This window comes from Eubalaena glacialis, chromosome 3, assembly GCF_028564815.1.
Source record: "Eubalaena glacialis isolate mEubGla1 chromosome 3, mEubGla1.1.hap2.+ XY, whole genome shotgun sequence".
Lineage (NCBI taxonomy): Eukaryota > Metazoa > Chordata > Mammalia > Artiodactyla > Balaenidae > Eubalaena > Eubalaena glacialis.
In genome coordinates this window covers 114,627,812-114,649,995 of record NC_083718.1, presented here as the reverse complement: position 1 = coordinate 114,649,995, position 22,184 = coordinate 114,627,812, and the positions used below count along the sequence as shown (strand labels likewise).

At 37.1% G+C, this 22,184-nt stretch overlaps 1 protein-coding gene across 1 annotated transcript in view; it reads right to left on the bottom strand.

Moving 5' to 3' along the window:
• The window catches only part of HFM1 (helicase for meiosis 1), a 136,047-nt gene that overhangs the window by 12,125 nt on the left and 101,738 nt on the right, over positions 1-22,184 (bottom strand). The window contains exons 32-36 of the mRNA XM_061186326.1: positions 15,760-15,840; positions 15,398-15,513; positions 5,849-5,928; positions 4,738-4,844; positions 289-534 (exon numbers count right to left, since the gene is read on the bottom strand). Of these exons, the coding sequence (XP_061042309.1) occupies positions 289-534; positions 4,738-4,844; positions 5,849-5,928; positions 15,398-15,513; positions 15,760-15,840 (630 nt within the window). The remainder of the gene's footprint in view (positions 1-288; positions 535-4,737; positions 4,845-5,848; positions 5,929-15,397; positions 15,514-15,759; positions 15,841-22,184) is intronic.

Genomic DNA, 22,184 nt, shown 5'->3' with positions numbered 1-22,184 from the left:
GCTATATCGTCATCATGGAATAACCTTGACCTCTGTCCTTAGGGATAGGAAATGTTATTTGTGGGAGGGTCAAATTTTACTTTTGCTAAAAATTTTAATCTTAACAAACTGAAACTAATTAAGCAAGCACACAAAAAAGACAAAGAAAATTAGTCCCAAAAGCTTAACTGAAAAATATTCAAATAATTTCTCATGAAATTATTTCATTCTAACATATATTTCAAATACAATACACACATATATACAAAAATACATACATACAAATGAAATATATTTCATGCTATTTACCTGATGTTTTTGTCTTCTCAGTATCAGCTGAAAAGCTAGTAACTTCTATTAAGCTTTCATCATCAAAATCATCCCAAACTTCATTTCCCAATTCAAAGTTCACATTCAAAACTTCTGAAAATGAAGAATTACTTTTAACCGCATCTGTCAAATTCTGGTTTTCAGATGCATTAAGATTTCTGTTGAACAGCATTGTTTGAGGGGCTTTCTCATTTGAAGTTGTAGAATAGGTCCATCTAGAAAAATCTGTCATGTGTATGTATAAATGAGTATAGGCACTTTTTAAACCTTAAGCATCATTATCTATTGACATATCAAACATATCTTTCAACTACTAAACAGAGGTCTTGAGTAGTAGTGTTCTAAAGCATTGCTGAGTATTGTGTTCAACAATTCTATTTACTGTATTACATGTAGTGATTGACTGCTGCACTAAATTTAATTTTCAAGGTATTCTTCTAGACAGAATTAATTTTCCCTCTTAATTCCTACATAAGAATAATCTTACTCCAAGATTGGATTGTAATAGCTTCTAAAATGGGCTTCCTCCCCCATCTCTTCTCCCTACAAGTAGTTAATTTTGAGTATTGTTATGAAAATATATCGTTATTTTTCTCCTGCTAAAATATCCTCGATGTTATCCATTGTTTATAGCCTGGGTTTAGAGCCAGACTACCTGGGTGAAAATTCCACCTCTATCATTTACTAGTTGGATGATCTTAGACAAGTAATTTAAACTCTGAGCCTAGTTTTCTCCTCTGCAAAATGGGGATAATAATAGTACCTAACATGGAACTTCCCTGGTGGCATGGTGGTTAAGACTCCCTGCTCCCAATGCAGGGGGCCGGGGTTCGATCCCTGGTCCGGGAACTAGATGCCACATGCATGCTGCAACTAAGAGTTCGCATGTCACAACTAAGGAGCCAGTGAGCCACAACTAAGGAGGCTGCCTGCCGCAACTAAGACCCAACACAACCAAATAAATAAATAAATAAATAATAGTACCTAATACATATGATTGTTATGGGGACTAAACGCCTTTCCTTGTGCAGTTTTCCATAGCAGTGTGTTAATATATATTTAATAACTCACTTCTCCAAAAAATTTTATGCATATATATGTATTATATGTAAAGGATGTACAGCACACAATTTACAAATAATGATAAAATATACAGCATGCTTAACTGTAAATTCCATATATCTAATTGATTATCACTGAACGTTTTCATTGAATTTTGCCAAACTCTTGTATCTGTATCAACCTATGGTTGCAATTGATAAATGAATGTAGTTCTCACATTCATTTGTCAATTTGAACATTGTTTGATATATTTGTTGACTTTAATAAAAGTAAAACAATAAAGACATATGTTGGGACTTCACTCATTCACCCATAGCCTTAAGCAGTTTCCTTGCTGAATTAGATAATAATTTTCAAATGCTAGAAGAATATTCCTTCAATTTTTCTTGCTATCCACAATGTAAGGGCTACAGACATGACACACTGATAAATTAAATCTGCACTACTATCATTTTCTCCATCACTTTCTTAAGTATAAACAATAAACAAAACAATAAGTTAAGCCCTGATTTGTAGTGTTTGCTGATTTCCATTCTATAAGTATTCCCACCATGACTGATTTCAAGCTACCAATGTGACGTAACTGAATGCAAAGTTGGGAAGAAATGCACAATAGCACCCCTTTATACAGTATTTCCACCATACAGATACAAATATAGATGCAAATAATCTCAAGAATACAGATAACAGTAAAATGTAGTAGAATAATTAGGAAATGGTTAGTTTTTTAATATTTATAGCCTTTGTGTTTAATATAACTTAATTGAAAGTTTATATAATTAAACTTTAATAATGCCTGAAAGATTCCCCAAAATTTAATAATCATCTCACAAGCTAGTACAAGCTTGCTCCAGTAAAATGCTCCAGTAAAATTTAAAGTGAGTTTCCTTCACTTTAAACAACCTCTATCCTTTTCTTCACTATCCAAATCCTTCTCTATCCTTCAACTGTACCTACAACTGCAGTACACACTATTCTACTTTTGTGCCTTGATACACATACACAGTATGCTATGTCCTGAAAAGAGAAGTAGGTACAAAGTGCAGTGGAAATATAAAGAGAAGAAGACCATCTGGCTAGATGGGGACTGGCAGCTAAAGAAGGAAGAGACTTGAGCATATTTATATGCTGAAAAGAAAGAGGCCACAGGGAGAAGATACTGAAAATAAGGGCAAGAGGAGAGAGATAGCTGGTCTCCTAAAGACCCAGAGGGGGCAGAATTGGAAAGATTACGATTACAGGTGGAGAGATAAACTTTGAATAGAAGAAAAGATAATTCTTCTTTCAAAATAAATAGAGAGTTAAGGATGGGTGCAGAAACAGAGAAATATAATAGTTGGGGGGGGGGTGGAAAGTTGAAAGAGTTCGTATATTACAGGTTTGCTTTTCAATTCTCCACTGATAACTAAAAGTCAATTCCATTTTATAGAAATGGCATTGCCTGGGAATCAAGAGATATGGAATCTATTTCTAGCCCTGCTATTAATTAGATATGTGATTTTGGGCAAGTCATTTAATCTCTGAGTGTTGGCTTCTTTCACTGTAAAATGAGAAATTGCACAAAGGTCCCTTACAATTTAAATTTTACAATTCAACATGCTTTCTCATAATTTCTGACATTTTTTCTTCTTCTCTTTTTGCACCTGGAATACAGATGATAAAAATTGCCATGTTTTTCTTAAAACATTCTTAAGAGCAGTATTTGAATACATTTAAAGTATGTTTTGCCACCAAAGACTAATGTGTAAAAAGTATAATGAATATACTCAATTACTATTAATAACAGTACCAGATACTATGCTAAGAGCTTTATATACATGATCTCATTTAACCCTAAAATCCCTAAAATAGAACCAGATGAGGGAATTGAGACAAACTGGGTAAGTATACTATGAAAAGTCATACAACTACTAAATACAACTACTGTAGTAGTCATACAACTACTAAATGACTACTAAAATTCATACAACTACTAAACCTAGAAAGACAATCTCTAGATCCTGTAAGTTGAACTACTATATTATACGGCTTCTTTAAAAAAGGTGGGGGGGCATTCAGTAAAAGAGGGATACAGTTATTATTGGGGTTTAAAGTATCTAGAGACTTTTATATCATAATACAAATCACATTTGGAATAGTGGGTGGGAAAGAAATAAAAGTAGAAAAACTATGTAAAGACAACAAGAAAGTAGACAGAGGGAAGGACAAACTCTGGTGTGGAGAAGGGCAGGGAATAGAGCAGCCATACAAGGAATAAGTTAGAGGGCTACAGGTTGAAGAGAGATAAAAATAAGAGGGTTGACACTCTTACACCTTCTATTCATGTTGTAATAATATTTTCAGGCTTTGAACAAATTGGATAAATGTTCTGATAGTCTAGGTAAGATCAGGGGATTTTTCTTGATCTGATATTGGGCCTAATGGCTGCCACGGTGTTATAAGGGGTGATGGGTACTCCAGCCCTTGCCTGCCTAAGATCTTAAATTATGGCCAGAGAAAGCAATAGAGTGAAAGAATGAAGGAAAGAGTGGCAATAGAAGTCAAAAACAACACACACATGAAATTGTTAATTGTTTTTAGAAAATCCCAAGTTTTTCATTTCTACATACAGCCACTTGAACAAACAACTCTGTGGCCAGAATTATTTCTCACACGTTTTAACAGACTGCTATTAGTATAGTAGCATGACCCAGAGAAATGGTGCTATTAATGGCAGGACCTGGAGAAATGATGAACCAGGCCCAAAGTTGAAGAATTTATATGCATTACCTCTTTAATTTAATGACAGACACAGATAAAAAGCAAATCTATATTACAAACCAGCTATATCCCACAAACTAGGTTATAGTCTCACATATCATAGAGATTGTAAGAATCATAGGTTTAAGAACTGGAGAGATATTAAAGGTCACCCAATTTAATCCCTTAATTTTAAAGATAAGACTAACGCCCAAAGAGGTTAAATAATTTTCCCAAGGTCACACAGCTATTTTGTAAAATGGACTAATTTTATAAATAAAAAATTATTTCAAATAATTCTAAAGACATATAAAAGTAATAGTTCAGCATTTTAATACTTTGCATATCCTCAGATCCCTTATATTCTCAGCTTTTCCTCATATTATCTTTAAATTAAAATAGTCAATGCTATGTAGGAAAAGATTTTTTAGGAATCTATGATAGACACAACAAGACCATCTGAAATAACAGACCTAAGAATTTGAAACTGCTTCAATAACTGAAGAGAAAAATGTTGCCAAGTTAATAATCATAATTTTAGATTTTGGTTTTTCAATAACATTGCTTGTCAATCCAAAGTAGTGAGAAATCATTTTCTCTCTCAAGTCAATATCAACAGTAATTTACCTTTGTCTTGATATGCAGATGGTTCTGGTTGTTGACCTTCTGTATAGACCTCACGCTGATCCCTCTGCTCCATTATAGGCAATTCGGGTATGTTTAAATATTCTGACCTTTATAAAGATAAATAAAACCATAAAAATGTTAAAGAAAATATTAAAATTAATCTGACTTTGAAAACTACTTATTCATATAAATGGGAAAAAATTGGTTCAGCCACTCAACACTTCTATGATAAACTGTACTAGCCTGAGTAGTAAAAGGTAAAAAAATAGGTGTTTAATGGAAGTGACAACTACTTAGGTCACTTAGTCATCTTTACATTCCCCCACTGGGTAGACTTCTGCTATCTGTGTGTAGCCTTAAAAATTTATTTCTAATGCTTCTTTCAGTTAGATAACAAAAGTTAGGATCTCTTGAAGTAGTGCTGGCATCTATTCTGATTGGTCAGCGGCTGTTCTGTACTGGTTGTTAAGTATATTAAATGTCATCCCAGCATATAGAATGCCCTTATCTGGAAGGGAAATTACATATACTGTTACCTTTTAGGTATCATAATAGGAAAAGAATGCTGAGTTATCATCTAGGGCCCTCTGAATATGAGCTTTGGTTATTTCATCTATATAATAGGATAAAAATACCTTGGTTTATGAGCCAGGTTGTTGTTAAGGTCAAAAGAAAGAATGCACAAAAGTGCAATTTTTAAATTATAAAGTATTTTATAAATCTGAGGTATTATTAATATAGAGTGGGCCCCTAAATGGAAAATATTAGACTTTATACACCAATATGACTTCTCTTTTTAAAGTATACTCTTGTCATCTGTTAAGTTTAGAAGGCAGAGAGAGCCTGGGGGCATGACACAGGATGGATAGTTTTCCAGGAAAGAGCAGATTTGATCAATGTTAAAGTATCATTATGACTGCAGAGTTCTAAATAAATTTGGGGTATAAAAGATAACAAAACTCTCCCGATGTAATTACCTCATTATGGAACTAAATGATTACTGTGATTCAAAGGTAGCCAGTAACCATCTTTCTCTGAATAAATGACTATTTGGAGGAACAGAGAGTTTATGATGAATACTTTACCTCAGATATTAACATTATATTTGTACCTTGATATACTGGGAAGAGAAGGTTTTGGAGTAAAACCAAACTCTTTAAGGTCCACACTTTGAGATTTATTCATCTGCATCTATTAATGAAAAATTAACAAGTTCAACTATCAATTTCATATCAATACACCTTTTAACAAATAAGCCAAACAGCAAAATTCCTGCTGATACATATAGTCCCCAAACCAATAAATTGTGAGAAACTCAAGCTAGTTTTCAACTCAAATCTCCTTCTCAGGCCCTTCTTAAATGTTGATATTCTTCATGGTTCTTTGTCACGAGGCCTTCTTCTCTTCTCACTCACTCATTCTCAATCATAAATCTCATTTACTCCCATGGCTTCAATTACCATCTACACATGAATGACTCTCAAATCTATAGCTCTCTGTAGATTTGAGCTTAGCTCTCTTTCTTGATTTTCTAGCTCAGCTCTCTCCTGACTTTCAAATAGCTATTATCCAACTGTCTATAGAACATCTTTACCTAGACATCTTGTAGGCCTCTAAATTCAGTATTTCCCAAATGAACTTATCATGTCTCTACTCCTCCAAACTTGCTTTCCATTTAGAGTTTCTACCCTAGTGAGGCCCCACTTTTTTCCCAGTTGCTCAAGACAGAAGGGCATCATCTTTATTCCTTCTACTTCACCCCTTATAACCAATAAGTAGCAAGGTAGTTGTTTCTACCTCTGAAAAATATCTTAAACCTAGCCACTTCTCTCCACTGCTACTGCACCTAGACTAGGCCATTGTCTTGCCTGGACTACTGCAAAACCTCCCTAATGAGTCCTTATGTTCCTTTTCTATTATCCTCTAATGCATTCTCTACATTGCAACCAGAGTGAACTTTATAAAATGCGGTTCCAATCATGCCACTGATTAAAGCCCTTCAGTGATTTCCCAGTACTTTCAGGATAAAATCCAAATCCTTAAAATAGCAAAAATGTTTTCATAATCTAGCTCCTACTTCTTCAGCCTTATCTTTCTCCACCCTCCTACTTGTAAATGAACTCCAGATATACTGTATTACTTCAGTTTTTAAAAAGATCTCTATCTCTTTCTCAGCTCTGAACCACTGCATATTCTCTATATCCGAAATACTTTTCTATCCCTCTTTACCACCACTCTGGTACTCACCTCTCCATACTTGCTTATGCCCATATATCCTTCAGGTCTCAATCATGTTTATTAGGAATCCTTTCCTGGCCTATCAAATGTGGAGTGAATGCACTTTCTATATAAGTTCAAGTTATCTTACACTTCTGTCACAGAATCACTCATCACACTGTATTGAAAAAGCCTATTCACTTATTTGTATCCTTCACTCAACTGTAAGCTTTATGAGGTCTGGGACTAAAACGGTCTTATCACTGGATCTTCCACACCTACTATAGTGCTTGGCACATTCTTGGTGCTCAATGAATATGGAAGGAAGGAAGGAAGGAAGGAAGGAAGGAAGGAAAGAAAGGAAGGAAGGAAGGAAGGGAGGGAAGAAGGGAGGGATGGATGATATGGAATAAGTACAAAAAGAAGGTAGGAAAAACTTGGGATACTAAAAAATAATTGTCTCAGAAAAGGTGGTTGCCATTTCAAACTGTAAACCTCTCCATGTTTCCCAATATTCTCCTTGTTTTAGCCTCATGACTTAGAATCTTCTTTCTTATAAAAGACCTAGAGAGGAGACCTTCGAGATGGCGGAAGAGTAAGACGTGGAGATCACCTTCCTCCCCACAAATACATCAAAAATACATCTACATGTGGAACAACTCCTACAGAACACCTACTGAACGTTGGCAGAAGACCTCAAACTTCCCAAAAGGCAAGAAACTCCCCACATACCTGGGTGGGGCAAAAACAAAAAGAAAAAACAGAGACAAAACAATAGGGATGGGACCTGCACCACTGGGAGGGAGCTGTGAAGGAGGAAAGTTTCCACACAGTAGGAAGCCCCTTCACTGCTGGAGACTGGGGGTGGCGGTGCGGGGGGGAGCTTTGGGGCCACGGAGGAGAGTGCAGCAACAGGGGTGCGGAGGGCAAAGCGGAGAGATTCCCTCACAGAGGATCGGTGCCGACCAGCACTCACCAGCCTGGGAGGCTTGTCTGCTCACCCGCCAGGGCAGGCGGGGGCTGGGAGCTGAGGCTCGGGCTTTGGAGGTCGGATCCCAGGGAGAGGAGTGGGGTTGGCTGCGTGAACACAGCCTGAAGGGGGCTAGTGTGCCACAGCTAGCCAGGAGAGAGTCCAGGAAAAAGTCTGGAACTGCCTAAGAGGCAAGAGACCATTGTTTCGGGGTGCACCAGGAGAGGTGATTCAGAGCACCGCCTAAACGAGCTCCAGAGACGGGCACGAGCCGCGGCTATTAGTGCAGACACCAGAGACGGGCATGAAATGCTAAGGCTGCTGCTGCAGCAACCAGGAGGCCTGAGTGCAAGCACAGGTCACTATCCACACCTCCCCTCCCAGGAGACTGTGCAGCCCACCACTGCCAGGGTCCCATTATCCAGGGACAACTTCCCCGGGAGAACGCACGGCGTGCCTCAGGCTGGTGCAACGTCACGCCGGCCTCTGCCGCCGCAGGCTCACCCCGCATCCGTACCCCTCCCTCTCCCTGGCCTGAGTGAGCCAGAGCCCCCGAATCAGCTGTTCCTTTAATCCCGTCCTGTCTGAGTGAAGAACAGATGCCCTCAGGCGACCTACACGCAGAGGGGGGGCCAAATCCAAAGCTGAACCCCAGGAGTTGTGCAAACAAAGAAGAGAAAGGGAAATCTCTCCCAGCAGCGTCAGGAGCAGCCGATTAAATCTCCACAATCAACTTGATGTACCCTGCATCTGTGGAATACCTGAATAGACAACAAATCATCCCAAAATTGAGGCGGTGAACTTTGGGAGCAACGATAAATATATTTTTTTCCTTTTTCTCTTTTTGTGAGTGCGTACGTGTATGCTTCTTTGTGTGATTTTGTCTGTATAGCTTTGTTTTTACCATTTGTCCGAGGGTTCTGTCTGTCCGTTTTTTTTTTTTTGTATAGTTTTCAGTGCTTGTTATCATTGGTGGATTTGTTTTTTGGTTTGGTTGCTCTCCTCTTTCTTTCTATTTTTTCTTTTTCTTTTTTTATTACTTTAAAATTTTTTTATTTTTAATAATTATTTTTTATTTTAAAAACTTTATTTTATTTTTTTCTTCCTTTCTTTCTTTTTTTCTCCCTTTTCTTCTCAGATCTGCGGCTGAGAGGATCTTAGTGCTCCGGCCGGGTTTCAGCCTGTGCCTCTGAGGTGGGAGAGCTGAGTTCAGGACACTGGTCCACCAGAGACCTCTCAGCTCCACGTAATATCTAATGGCAAAAGCTCTTCCAGAGATCTCCATCTCAACGCTAAAGCCCAGCTCCACTCAAAGACAAGCAAGCTACAGTGCTGGACACCCTATGCCAAACAACGAGCAAGACAGGAACACAACCCAACCCATTAGCAGAGAGGCTGCCTAAAATCATAATAAGGTCACAGACACCCCAAAACACACCAACAGACATGGTCTTACCCACCAGAAAGACAATATCCAACCACATCCACCAGAAGACAGGCACTAGTCCCCTCCACCAGGAAGCCTACACAACCCACTGAACCAACCTTAGCCATTGGGGGCAGACACCAAAAACAATGGGAACTACAAACCTGCAGCCTGTGAGAAGGAGACCCCAAACACAGTAAGTTAAGCAAAATGAGAAGACAGAGAAACACACAGCAGATGAAGGAGCAAGGTAAAAACCCACCAGACCTAACAAATGAAGAAGAAATAGGCAGTCTGCTTGAAAAAGAATTCAGAGTAATGATAGTAAAGATGATCCAAAATCTTGGAAATAGAATGGAGAAAATACAAGACACGTTTAACAAGGACCTAGAAGAACTAAAGAGCAAACAAACAAGATGAACAACAATAAATGAAATTAAAAATTTTCTAGAAGGAATCAATAGCAAAATAACTGAGGCAGAAGAATGGATAAGTGACCTGGAAGATAAAATAGTGGAACTACCTACCACAGAGCAGAATAAAGAAAAAAGATTTAAGGACCCTCTCAGAGATCTCTGGGACAACATTAAATGCACCAACATTCGAATTATAGGGGTCCCAGAAGAAGAAGAGAAAAAGAAAGGGACTGAGAAAATATTTGAAGAGATTATACTTGAAAACTTCCCTAATATGGGAAAGGAAATACTCAATCAAGTCCAGGAAGCACAGACAGTCAGATACAGGATAAATCCAAGGAGAAACACGCCAAGACACATATTAATCAAACTATCAAAAAATAAATACAAAGAAAAAATATTAAAAGCAGCGAGGGAAAAACAACATACAAGGGAATCCCCATAAGGTTAACAGCTGATCTTTCACCAGAAACTCTGCAAGACAGAAGGGAGTGGCAAGACATATTTAAAGTGATGAAAGGGAAAAATCTACAACCAAGATTACTCTACCCAGCAAGGATCTCATTCAGATTTGACGGAGAAATTAAAACCTTTACAGACAAGCAAAAGCTAAGAGAATTCAGCACCACCAAACCAGCTTTACAACAAATGCTAAAGGAACTTCTCTAGGCAGGAAACACAAGAGAAGGAAAAGACCTACAATAACAAACCCAAAACAATTAAGAAAATGAAAATAGGAACATACATATCGATAATTACCTTAAATGTAAATGGATTCAATGCTCAAACCAAAAGACATACACTCGCTGAATGGATACAAAAATGAGACCAATATATATGCTGTCTACAAGAGACCCACTTCAGACCTAGGAACACATACAGACTGAAAGTGAGGGGATGGAAAAAGATATTCCATGCAAATGGAAATCAAAAGAAAGCCACAGTAGCAATTCCCATATCAGACAAAATAGACTTTAAAATAAAGACTATTACAAGAGACAAAGAAGGACAATACATAATGATCAAGGGATCAATCCAAGAAGAAGATATAACAATTGTAAATATTTATGCACCCAACATAGAAGCACCTCAATACATAAGGCAAATACTAACAGCCATAAAAGGGGAAATCGACAGTAACACAATCATAGTAGGGGACTTTAACACCTCACTTTCACCAATGGACAGATCATCCAAAATGAAAATAAATAAGGAAACACAAGCTTTAAATGATACATTAAACAGGATGGACTAAATTGATATTTATAGGACATTCCATCCAAAAACAACAGAATACACATTCTTCTCAAGTGCTCATGGAACATTCTCCAGGATAGATCATATCTTGGGTCACAAATCAAGCCTTGGTAAAGTTAAGAAAATTGAAATCTTATCAAGTATCTTTTCCGACCACAAAGCTATGAAACTAGATATCAATTACAGGAAAAAATCGGTAAAAAATACAAACACATGGAGGCTAAACAATACACTACTTAATAACCAAGAGATCACTGAAGAAATCAAAGAGGAAATCAAAAAATATCTAGAAAGAAATGACAATGAAAACACGACGACCCAAAACCTATGGGATGCAACAAAAGCAGTTCTAAGAGGGAAGTTTAGAGCAATACAATCTTACCTTAAGAAACAAGAAACATCTCAAACAAATGACCTAACCTTACACCTAAAGCAATTAGAGACAGAAGAACAAAAAACTCCAAAGTTAGCAGAAGGAAAGAAATTATGAAGATCAGATCAGAAATAAATGAAAAAGAAATAAATGAAAAAGAAAAAGAAGGAAATAGCAAAGATCAATAAAACTAAAAGCTGTTTCTTTGAGAAGATAAACAAAATTGATAAACCATTAGCCAGATTCATCAAGAAAAAAAAGAGAGAAGACTCAAATCAATAGAATCAGAAATGAAAAAGAAGTAACAACTGACACTGCAGAAATACAAAGGGTCATGAGAGATTACTACAAGCAACTCTATGCCAATAAAATGGACAACCTGGAAGACATGGACAAATTCTTAGAAAAGCACAACCTTCCAAGACTGACCCAGGAAGAAATAGAAAATATAAACAGACCAATCACAAGCACTGAAATTGAGACTGTGATTTAAAATCTTCCAACAAACAAAAGCCCAGGACCAGATGGCTTCACAGGAGACTTCTATCCAACATTTAGAGAAGAGCTAACACCTATCCTTCTCAAACTCTTCCAAAATACAGCAGAGGAAGGAACACTCCCAAACTCATTCTATGAGGCCACCATCACCCTGATACCAAAACCAGACAAAGATGTCACAAAGAAAGAAAACTACATGCCAATATCACTGATGAACATAGATGCAAAACTCCTCAACAAAATACTACCAAACAGAATCCAACAGCACATTAAAAGGATTATACACCATGATCAAGTGGCATTTATTCCAGGAATGCAAGGATTCTTCAATATATGCAAATCAATCAACGTGATACACCATATTAACAAACTGAAGGATAAAAACCATATGATCATCTCAACAGATGCAGAAAAAGCTTTTGACAAAATTCAACACCCATTTATGATAAAAACCCTCCAGAAAGTAGGCATAGAGGGAACTTACCTCAACATAATAAAGGCCATATATGACAAACCCACAGCCAACATCATTCTCAATTGTGAAAAACTGAGACCATTTCCACTAAGATCAGGAACAAGACAAGGTTGTCCACTCTCATTACTATTATTCAACGTAGTTTTGGAAGTTTTAGCGACAGCAGTCAGAGAAGAAAAAGAAATAAAAGGAATCTAAATCGGAAAAGAAGAAGTAAAGCTGTCACTGTTTGAGATGACATGATACGATACATAGAGAATCCTAAAGACTCTACCACAAAACTACTAGAGCTAATCAATGAATTTGGTAAAGTAGCCAGGTACAAAATTAATGTACAGAAATCTCTTGCATTCCTATACACTAATGATGAAAAATCTGAAAGAGAAATTAAGGAAACACTCCCATTTACCACTGCAACAAAAAGAATAAAATACCTAGGAATGAACCTACCAAAGGAGACATGGACCTGTATGCAGAAAACTATAAGACACTGATGAAATAAATTAAAGATGATACAAACAGATGGAGTGATATACCATGTTCTTGGATTGGAAGAATCAACACTGTTTAAATGACTCTACTACCCAAAGCAATCTACAGATTCAATGCAATCTCTATCAAAGTACCAATGGCATTTCTCTCAGAACTAGAACCAAAAATTTCACACTTTGTATGGAAACACAAAAGACCCCAAATAGCCAAAGCAATCCTGAGAAAGAAAAATGGAGCTGGAGGAATCAGGCTCCCTGACTTCAGACTATACTACAAAGCTACAGTAATCAAGACAATATGGTACTGGCACAGAAACAGAAATATAGATCAATGGAACAGGATACAGAGCCCAGAGATAAAGCCATGCACATATGGTCACCTTATTTTTGATACAGGAGGCAAGAATATACAATGGAGAAAAGACGGCCTCTTCAATAAGTGGTGCTGGGAAAACTGGACAGCTACATGTAAAAGAATGAAATTAGAACACTCCCTAACGCCATACACAAAAATAAACTGAAAATGGATTAAAGACCTATATGTAAGACCTGGCACTATAAAATTCTTAGAGGAAAACATAGGCAGAACACTCTATGACGTAAATCTCAGCAAGATCCTTTTTGACCCACCTCCTAGAGAAATGGAAATAAAAACAAAAGTAAACAAATGGGACCTAATGAAACTTAAACGCTTTTGCACAGCAAAGGAAACCATAAACAAGATGAAAAAACAACCCTCAGAATGGGAGAAAATATTTGCAAATGAAGCAACTGACAAAGGATTAATTTCCAAAATTTACAAGCAGCTCATGCAACTCAATATCAAAAAAAAACCCAATCCAAAAATGGGCAGAAGACCTAAATAGACATTTCTCCAAAGAAGATAAACAGATTGCCAAGAAACAAATGAAATGATGCTCAACATCACTAATCATTAGAGAAATGCAAATCAAAACTGCAATGAGGTATCACCTCACACCAGCCAGAATGGCCATCATCAAAAAATCTACAAACAATAAATGCTGGAGAGGGTGTGGAGAAAAGGGAACCCTCTTGCACTGTTGGAGGGAATGTAAATTGATACAGCCACTATGGAGAACAGTATGGAGGTTCCTTAAAAAACTAAAAATAGAAGTACCATGTGACCCAGCAATCCCACTAGTTGGCATTGCATATATCCTGAGAAAACCATCATTCAAAAAGAGTCATGTACCACAATGTTCATTGCAGCTCTATTTCCAATAGCCAGGACATGGAAGCAACCTAAGTGTCCATCGACAGATGAATGGATAAAGAAGACATGGCTCATATATACAATGTAATATTACTCAGCCATAAAAAGAAACGAAATTGAGTTATTTGTAGTGAGTGTATGGACCTAGAGTCTGTCATGCAGAGTGAAGGAAGTCAGAAAGAGAAAAACAAATACCATATGCTAACACATATATATGGAATCTAAAAAAAAAAAAAAGAAAGAAAAAAAATGGTTATGAGGAACCTAGGGGCAGGACAGGAATAAAGACGCAGATGTGGAGAATGGACTTGTGGACACAGGGAGGGGGAAGGGTAAGCTGGGACAAAGTGAGAGAGTGGCATGGACATATATACACTACCAAACGTAAAATAGGTAGGTAGTGGGAAGCAGCCGCATAGGACAGGGAGATCAGCTCAGTGCTTTGTGACTAGGGGGTGGGATAGGGAGGGTGGGAGGGAGACTCAAGAGGGAGGAGATATGGAGATATATGTGTATGTATAGCTGATTCACTTTGTTATAAAGCAGAAACTAACACACCATTGTAAAGCAATTATACTCCAATAAAGATGTTAAAAAAAAAAAAGACCGAGAAAAGAATCAGGCACTCTGCCATTTTCTTCGCTCTGTTTTGTGGCCTGATCAATTATTTTGCCCTGGATATGATGACTTAGGCTTAGAGTAAGTCTGCTAGTGACTAGCCTATCAATCAGTAGGGACTCCCATTTCTTCATCACTTGAAAGGGAGACTTTTGCTCAGTACTCATCTATGTGCATGAATCAAAATCAACTTGAGACTTTCCAGTGCAGTCCACCACAGATGGAGCCACAAAAGGGCAAGAGTTTCTAGTTTCAATTGCTGAACCAAAGCAAGCTACATATCCCTCTTCTCTGGTTTAAAAAAAAAAAGAGGCTAATGAAGGAAAGGGATGTATAACTATGCCCCTATGCGCCAAAAGTGGATTTATAGATTAATTATTAAAAACTATAGTATCTTTTCCTATAGAAACAGTATTATGAATAATAGTCATTTTCCTACTCAAGCCTTTACGTAACTCTAAAGTACTCTGTGGATACCTACCTAATTGATACCCAGAATAAAGGGATATTCATATACATTTAATTACAGAACAAGGGATAAATGTTATTAAAACTAACCTTTTCTACGCACCGTGATGAAGAGTGGCCCCCGCTTGCCACAACTAGAGAAAGCCCTCGCACAGAAACGAAGACCCAACACAGCCATAAATAAAAAACAAAAAAATAATAAAAAAAAAAAACTAACCTTTAGACGTTTCACTGGAGGAAGAGATGAAAGAGCATTTCTGTTTCTTAAATCAGATAAATATGAAGAAACTGTTGACTCTTTCATTTCTGACTTCTGTGCAACTCCATTTTTACCTATGAAAAGAAATTCTAGATTCTTTAAGTTAAACTTTATGTATTGTTCATATAAAGCCAAATTTCTTCAAAATTTCTAATATAATATTTACTTTTTAAAAATGTTAACCACAAAAGAAAGAAAATTATTTGAGTTATAAGCTGCATAATATAAATATCATACATAGATAATTAGGATATTATTACTATTCTTCAATGACCTTTCAATTTTTAAAACCTGAAATAAACTTGTTTTATGGAACTCACAGCAGTCATGTCCACATGCATGTTTATTTTTACAGTGATGTTTACATTCTCGGTTCCCAGGTTTTTTGCAGGCAGTCATTCCTAAATTAATATAAGAAAAGAAAGCCTCTTTTTCAGTACATCTATTAATGTGACTAATTATAATTAATTTTTATCCAGCTCTGTCCTTTCTGGCAGTACAAAAAGATTACGATTTTCACACTCCCTCAAAAGTTAACCCCTTTAATATGTATTTTTAAAAAGATATTCTGATAACAATCAGTCCCTGCCTCACTATGGGGCCCATCCCAGCTTTTCACAAGGAGCACTGAGTCACCTATAAGCTTCTCTTAACCTCCCTGATATAAATAGAACCAAATATCACTGAACATCAGTTAACTCCTGCTGAATGAGATAAGAATGAGGGTGGAGTTTTGAAACTTTTTTTTCTACTTTATACTTAAGCCTGAAGAACCCGGAAAGAAGGAAACCTCATGGCATTTTGATGGTACCACTGACAGCAGCTAGTAGATAGGACACCATGCATATTTAATAAATGTTAGAAATAAGTGCTTAGGGATATAAACAAATTTGCTATATGAATTCATAGAAAGGAGAGATTGCTTCCAGCTTGACCCCTCTAAGCTAGAATTAATATATCCAAATATATAATCTATTCTTCATTTATTATATTTAAGTAGGCTTTTTCTTGATTTTAACTCTCCGAGTAACATGGGAGAAGCGAGAGACATTTGAAGTGGTCCTTGAAGGACAGACAGGATCTGGACATGAGAAGGGGACCAGAGGAAGATGTTCCAGACAGAGAGCATAATATCCAAAGGCAGCAAACCACAGACTATAGAAACAAATCAGTTTATTTTTGCTGGAGCACAAATTTTAAATGAATTAGAAATGTTGGAGGTAGTGAAGAGCTTTGAAAACCTTTGTAATCTTTCTTGGTCCTTTACTCTTCATTTTCAGTGTGTTGCTCAATCAACTTTTTCAAGGCATGGCACATCTAAACAATGATAATATATGTATAGCACCCAGGGGTAAATGAATAAGGCTGCTCACCATATGAGGCAACTGGTTAGATGCCTTGAGGGCTGAGCAGATCAATGTACTGGGTACTGAAAAAGTAATAAAATATCCCCGGCAGCTGGTAGCTGACAGCTGAACCATAGTGTTCCCAACTGAACATAAACAATTTCGGCAGAATATAAACAATACTCAGATAAGGCCACTCTATGATCGTAGTAGAAGACAGATATAAGACTAGTGTGTAATTATTTTTGAAAGTAGAGACAAGGACGCTCAAGAACCACAAAAATAACTAAACATCTCCCTCTTCTGGCTAACACAAATGACTACTATTTTTTTAATTCTCCAATCTCCAAGATAAGATATACCAAAATATCCAATATCCCACTTGCTGATAGCACCCAATCTAGAATTGACCTCTGCTTCTCCCTAACCCTTCTAAGAATCACCTGGCACAAGCTGAACTCCTATAATAGGCTCCTCCCAATTCCCTGAGAGGACCCACAGTTCTGCAGGTGCTGTGCTCTCCTTTGCTGCAGCAAATTAAAAAATACCTAACTTTCCTCAAATACAGGTATGATCCTAGTGATCCTTGTCTGAAAGGTTTCAACGTTATACTTTACAAGGTATGTCACGGCTTACTGGTTGAGAAGTTTTGCCCCAGTTCCTGATCTCTGTTTTCCTTGAATCCAGTCCTACCATGCTACAATTTATCTATATGCTGTTGCTTAATTAATCCTCCCAAAATTCAACTCTGATCAGATCATTTGCCCACTTAGAAACGTTAGTTACTTCCTGCTGCCAACAAAATTAATTCCACATTTAAGGTCCTCCACAATGTAATTCTAGCCTCCCTTCTAGCACCTGTATTAACCCTACATCCAAAAAAATACATTCACTTGCCATTAGTGTTCAAGTAGTCCCAAGCCTTTCTATGATTGTACCTTTGATATTACCTCTTGTCTTAGAATACCCTTCTTTGTCTACCAGAAGCCTATCTATCAGCTTTCAAGACCAACTCAAATGGCATCTCTATCATGGAGATCTATACTGATCACCTAAATTGGAAGTGATTTCTCTCTCCTTCAAACCCTTATGGCATTTTCTTTGCCCCTCTCACCTACTGTATGCTACTTTATATTTAATGTATTTACATGAAAAACACAGTGGTGAAGTACAGGGCACCCTAGAGTAAGAAAACATGAGTTCTAATATGGATTGTTCTCTGTTAAAAACAACAACAACAACAACAACAGGGATTAAAAATACTACTACCTGTTTTGGACTTCCCTGGTGGTGCAGTGGTTAAGAATCTACCTGCCAATGCAGGGGACACGGGTTCGAGCCCTGGGCTGGGAAGATCCCACATGCCGCGGAGCAGCTAAGCCCGTGCGCCACAACTACTGAGCCCGTGTGCTGCAACTACTGAAGCCTGTGCACCTAGAGCCCATGCTCCACAACAAGAGAAGCCACCGCAATGAGAAGCCCGCGCACCGCAACAAAGAGTAGCCTCCGCTCGCCCCAACTAGAGAAAGCCCACGCGCAGCAATGAAGACCCAAAGCAGCCAAAAATAAATAAATAAATAAATTTATTTTAAAAAATAATACTACCTGTTTTGTTACCTCACAGAGGTAAAAAGATAAAATGAAATTACGTATGTGATAGCATTTTAGAATTAAGTAATAAACTAATATATTAGTGTATGTATTATCTCTACTATTACATTAATTAAAGATTATACAAGTAAATATAAAATTGTTCTGAGTGCTATGAAGGAGAGGGGCACAATGCTATATAACAGGGGGAATGGTCCTGGTCAGGAATGTCTTGGAAGACTTTCCTAAGGAAGTGATAATTGGACTGAGGACTGAAAAAAGAGTGGCGTTAACAAGGCAAAGGGGTAGGAGAAAGAAAGGGATAGCATATGAAAAAGCTTTAAACAAGAGAAAGCATGGCACGTGGAGAAATTAAAAGAAGGTCAATGTGGCTGATGCTCAGAAAATAAGAGAGTGCATGAGATGAGACTACAGTGGTAGAAAGATCAGCCTATATTCCTAGGGAAACAGCTCCACCATGGCACCCTGGTGATTGCATGTCTCCACCTAGGCAAGGCTCAGTTAGTTACAGAATGCCCTCTGATCCTCCCTGGGACATGTCAAGATAGGCAGTCTTGCGAGGAACTGTTAAAGGCTATTTCTCATCTGCCTACTTAGCTTGCAGGAGGCTGCCTATCCTGCATAAGGCTGCCATGAGGCAGTTTCTCATCTGTCTCCTGGTTCTAGTAAGGCATAGGACTTTCCACCTTGACCCTTTCAGGTACAGCTGTAGGCTGTAAAGTTGCTTAGCTGCAGCCTAGAGTTGACTCCTCAAAAACAAAGCAACCCATCATTCTCGTCATCTGGTCCCTCCAGTTCAGTGTCATCCTCTGGGATTATGGATGCATGCAGCTGATACCATGCTGATCATGTTTTGCTGTCTGTGTAAGTAATAAACTGTCTAAATATATTTGGGTCTCTTGTGTCCTTACCAGTCAATCTTATGGAGGTGAGGCAAGACTACATAGCAGCTGGCACCCCACTGCTACTTAGGAACTGATTGACTAAGTGATAGTATGGAACCTTGCAGGGGATGTTAATCATGTGGATCTTTTATTCTAAGAGCTATGTGGAGCCACTGAAGTGTTTTAACCAAAGAAAGAACATAACCGAATTTGCATTTTGAAAAAACCAATCTATGGAGTGTAGTATGGAGAACAGATTTGAGAGAGGACAGAGTAGATGCAAGAAAACTAGTTAAAACTACTGTAGGAGAATGGATTTGAGAGAGGATGGAGCAGATAAAAGAAAATTACAGTAACAGTCTAGAGTGGTAGTATTAGTAGATTCAAAGAGAATGGACTAATTTGAGAGATACATAGAAGGTAAAAATATTTTTAATGCAGAATCAAGTGGAGTGCTTTTCTTTCTTGAGCAACATATTATTTTCCCTGAAGTTTTACTGCCTTCCTTTTAGTCTAGCAATATCTACCTAAAGTTTCTTTAGTTCATTCAAATATTTCAAAGATAAAGGTAACTATATGAAAACACCTCACCCATTTACTCCCCAAATACATATCTCCTTTCTTGAGCCCTCCATCTTCCTCCCAATGCAATCTAGGCCTGTGCTATAGTTGTCATCCTGGAACTTCCTTTCATTAAGCTTCTGGGCTGAATCCACTATTGCTGGATTCTTTGACTTTTTCTTTATTGGTTAACTGCTTTATTTGATTGTGCTCATCCTAGAACAACTGCCTAAGAAAGGATGTATGAGAGTTAAACTTTCTGAATCCTTGAATGTATTAAGATGTCTTTATTTTACTTTCACACTTAACTAATAATTTTCCTGGGTATAGAACACGGGGTTGGAAATCATTTTCCCCCTGGATTTTTAAGTCCACTGTCTTCTACCATCCAGTGTTGCTGATAAAAACATTAAAACTACTTCAATTTTTGTTCCTTGGAAGCATTTATGATTTTCTCTCTATCCATGATGTTCTGAAACGTTGCTTCCTTTGTAGATCTTCTTTCATTCATCCTAACCAGCACTAAGTAAGCCTTTTTGATGCACAGATATATGTCTCACTTTAAGTCTAGTGAATCTTCTCAAATTATTTATTCTGATTTGTTTGTTCTGTCTTTCTGGAACTTTTATTAGTCAGGTATCAGACTCCAGATTGCCCTCTTGTCTCATGTTTTCTGTCTCCTTGTCTTTTCGCTTTCATTCAGATTATACTGATTTTATTTTCTGGCCCTCCAGCTAAGCTATTTTTTTTTTTTGAATCATAATTTTTACTTCCCTGTGCTTGCTCTTCTTCTTTAATTGTTCTTTTTTTCACAGCATGCTATTCTGTTTTATGGTTTCAATTTAGTCTTTAATTTCTCTGATGTTACTGATTAGTTTATATTACGTTTTATTACATCTCTGAATTATCCTGTTGTTCTTTCGTCCACTTTCTGTTTACTTATTTTGGGCTTTCTTTCACATGTTCCAAATTTTCCTCAAATGTCTCTTCATCCTTGGTTGTCTGCCTATACAGCAGTCCTATTATATCTCCACAGATGAGAAAATTAATTCATAAAGAGGTTAAGTAACATGTTCGAAACTATGAAATAATAAGTAGCAAATTTGAGATTCTAATTCAGGTGGTCTAATTCCAGAGCCTGATCTCTCAAACACCCTGCTTTACTAGTTATACTAGCTGCCTTAGTTCTCCCCATATTATGCATTTAATTTACTTAGGGAAGGAATCTACTGTTTGTGGGGTGGGAAGAATAGGAGGAAACTCCTTGAAGGTTGTTGTTTTGAAGTAAGTGATAAGGAGTCACTTTGTCCCTTATCCAACAATTTCTAATAGATGAACTTCTAAACATTACCACAAGATGGTGCACAATGACTATACACATTTGTTCCCAGTGGTGGAAACTAACTAGGATCTGGAAATCTAATTATAGAGATTCTGGGGACACCCCAAAATTTCAAGGCAGTGTTGGCAAGTCTTGCTAGGAATGAGAACCATATACAAGTTTGTTTACAGAATACTAGCATATGGCTATTACTACCTAAGTGACAAAAACTTCTACTATATTTCTGTTAGAAATGATACTTAGAAAACACAAGTGCTCCTCCACCCCAACTCCACTCCCTAAGTCCTGAGAACTGTCTGAATTTGTCTTACTAACAAACACAAGCTTACAGAGATTGTCAATTGGAAAAATAAGGTTCTGAGAGAAAACTGACCTAAGCTGTACACTTAGGTATAAAATTAACAGATCCCATACTCCATCACTATCATAATCTGAAATGCATATATTTTCTTAGTTCTGTCACATAATATATTAATTTACATGTTTTTAAAGTTCTAGTTTCCAAGTATTTAAAGCAAAATAAAGCATTAATCTGAACTAGAAATGTATTTGAAGTAAATACTTAAAATTACTTTAACAGGGTCGATAATGACCAGTGGGGTAAGGGTCAGTTGCTTAAAAAAAAAATCCAGAAAAAACAAATTAAAAATAGGAGGCATCCCTGACACAGCTTCACATCCTAACTATAAATTCAAATAATGTGGTCTGTGCATAAGCTACTGGAATTAATATTTTTAAAAGAATATTACTTTTAATTTTGCAGTTCCTGATATATGCTAACCATATTTATGCACTTTATAATTTTACTTTTCAAATGAGAAAGCAAATCTCCTTTCAATTTTTTTGTCAAATATTACACTATCATTTTGTCATTTATCAAGAAAAGGATAGCACTAATGAATTGGAGTCCTTGATTTTGCACTTTAATGCATGTATACACCAAAGAGTACAAAGAAAAGCAGACTGCCTGTTGACTAGTATTTAAATGTGCACACTTCCAA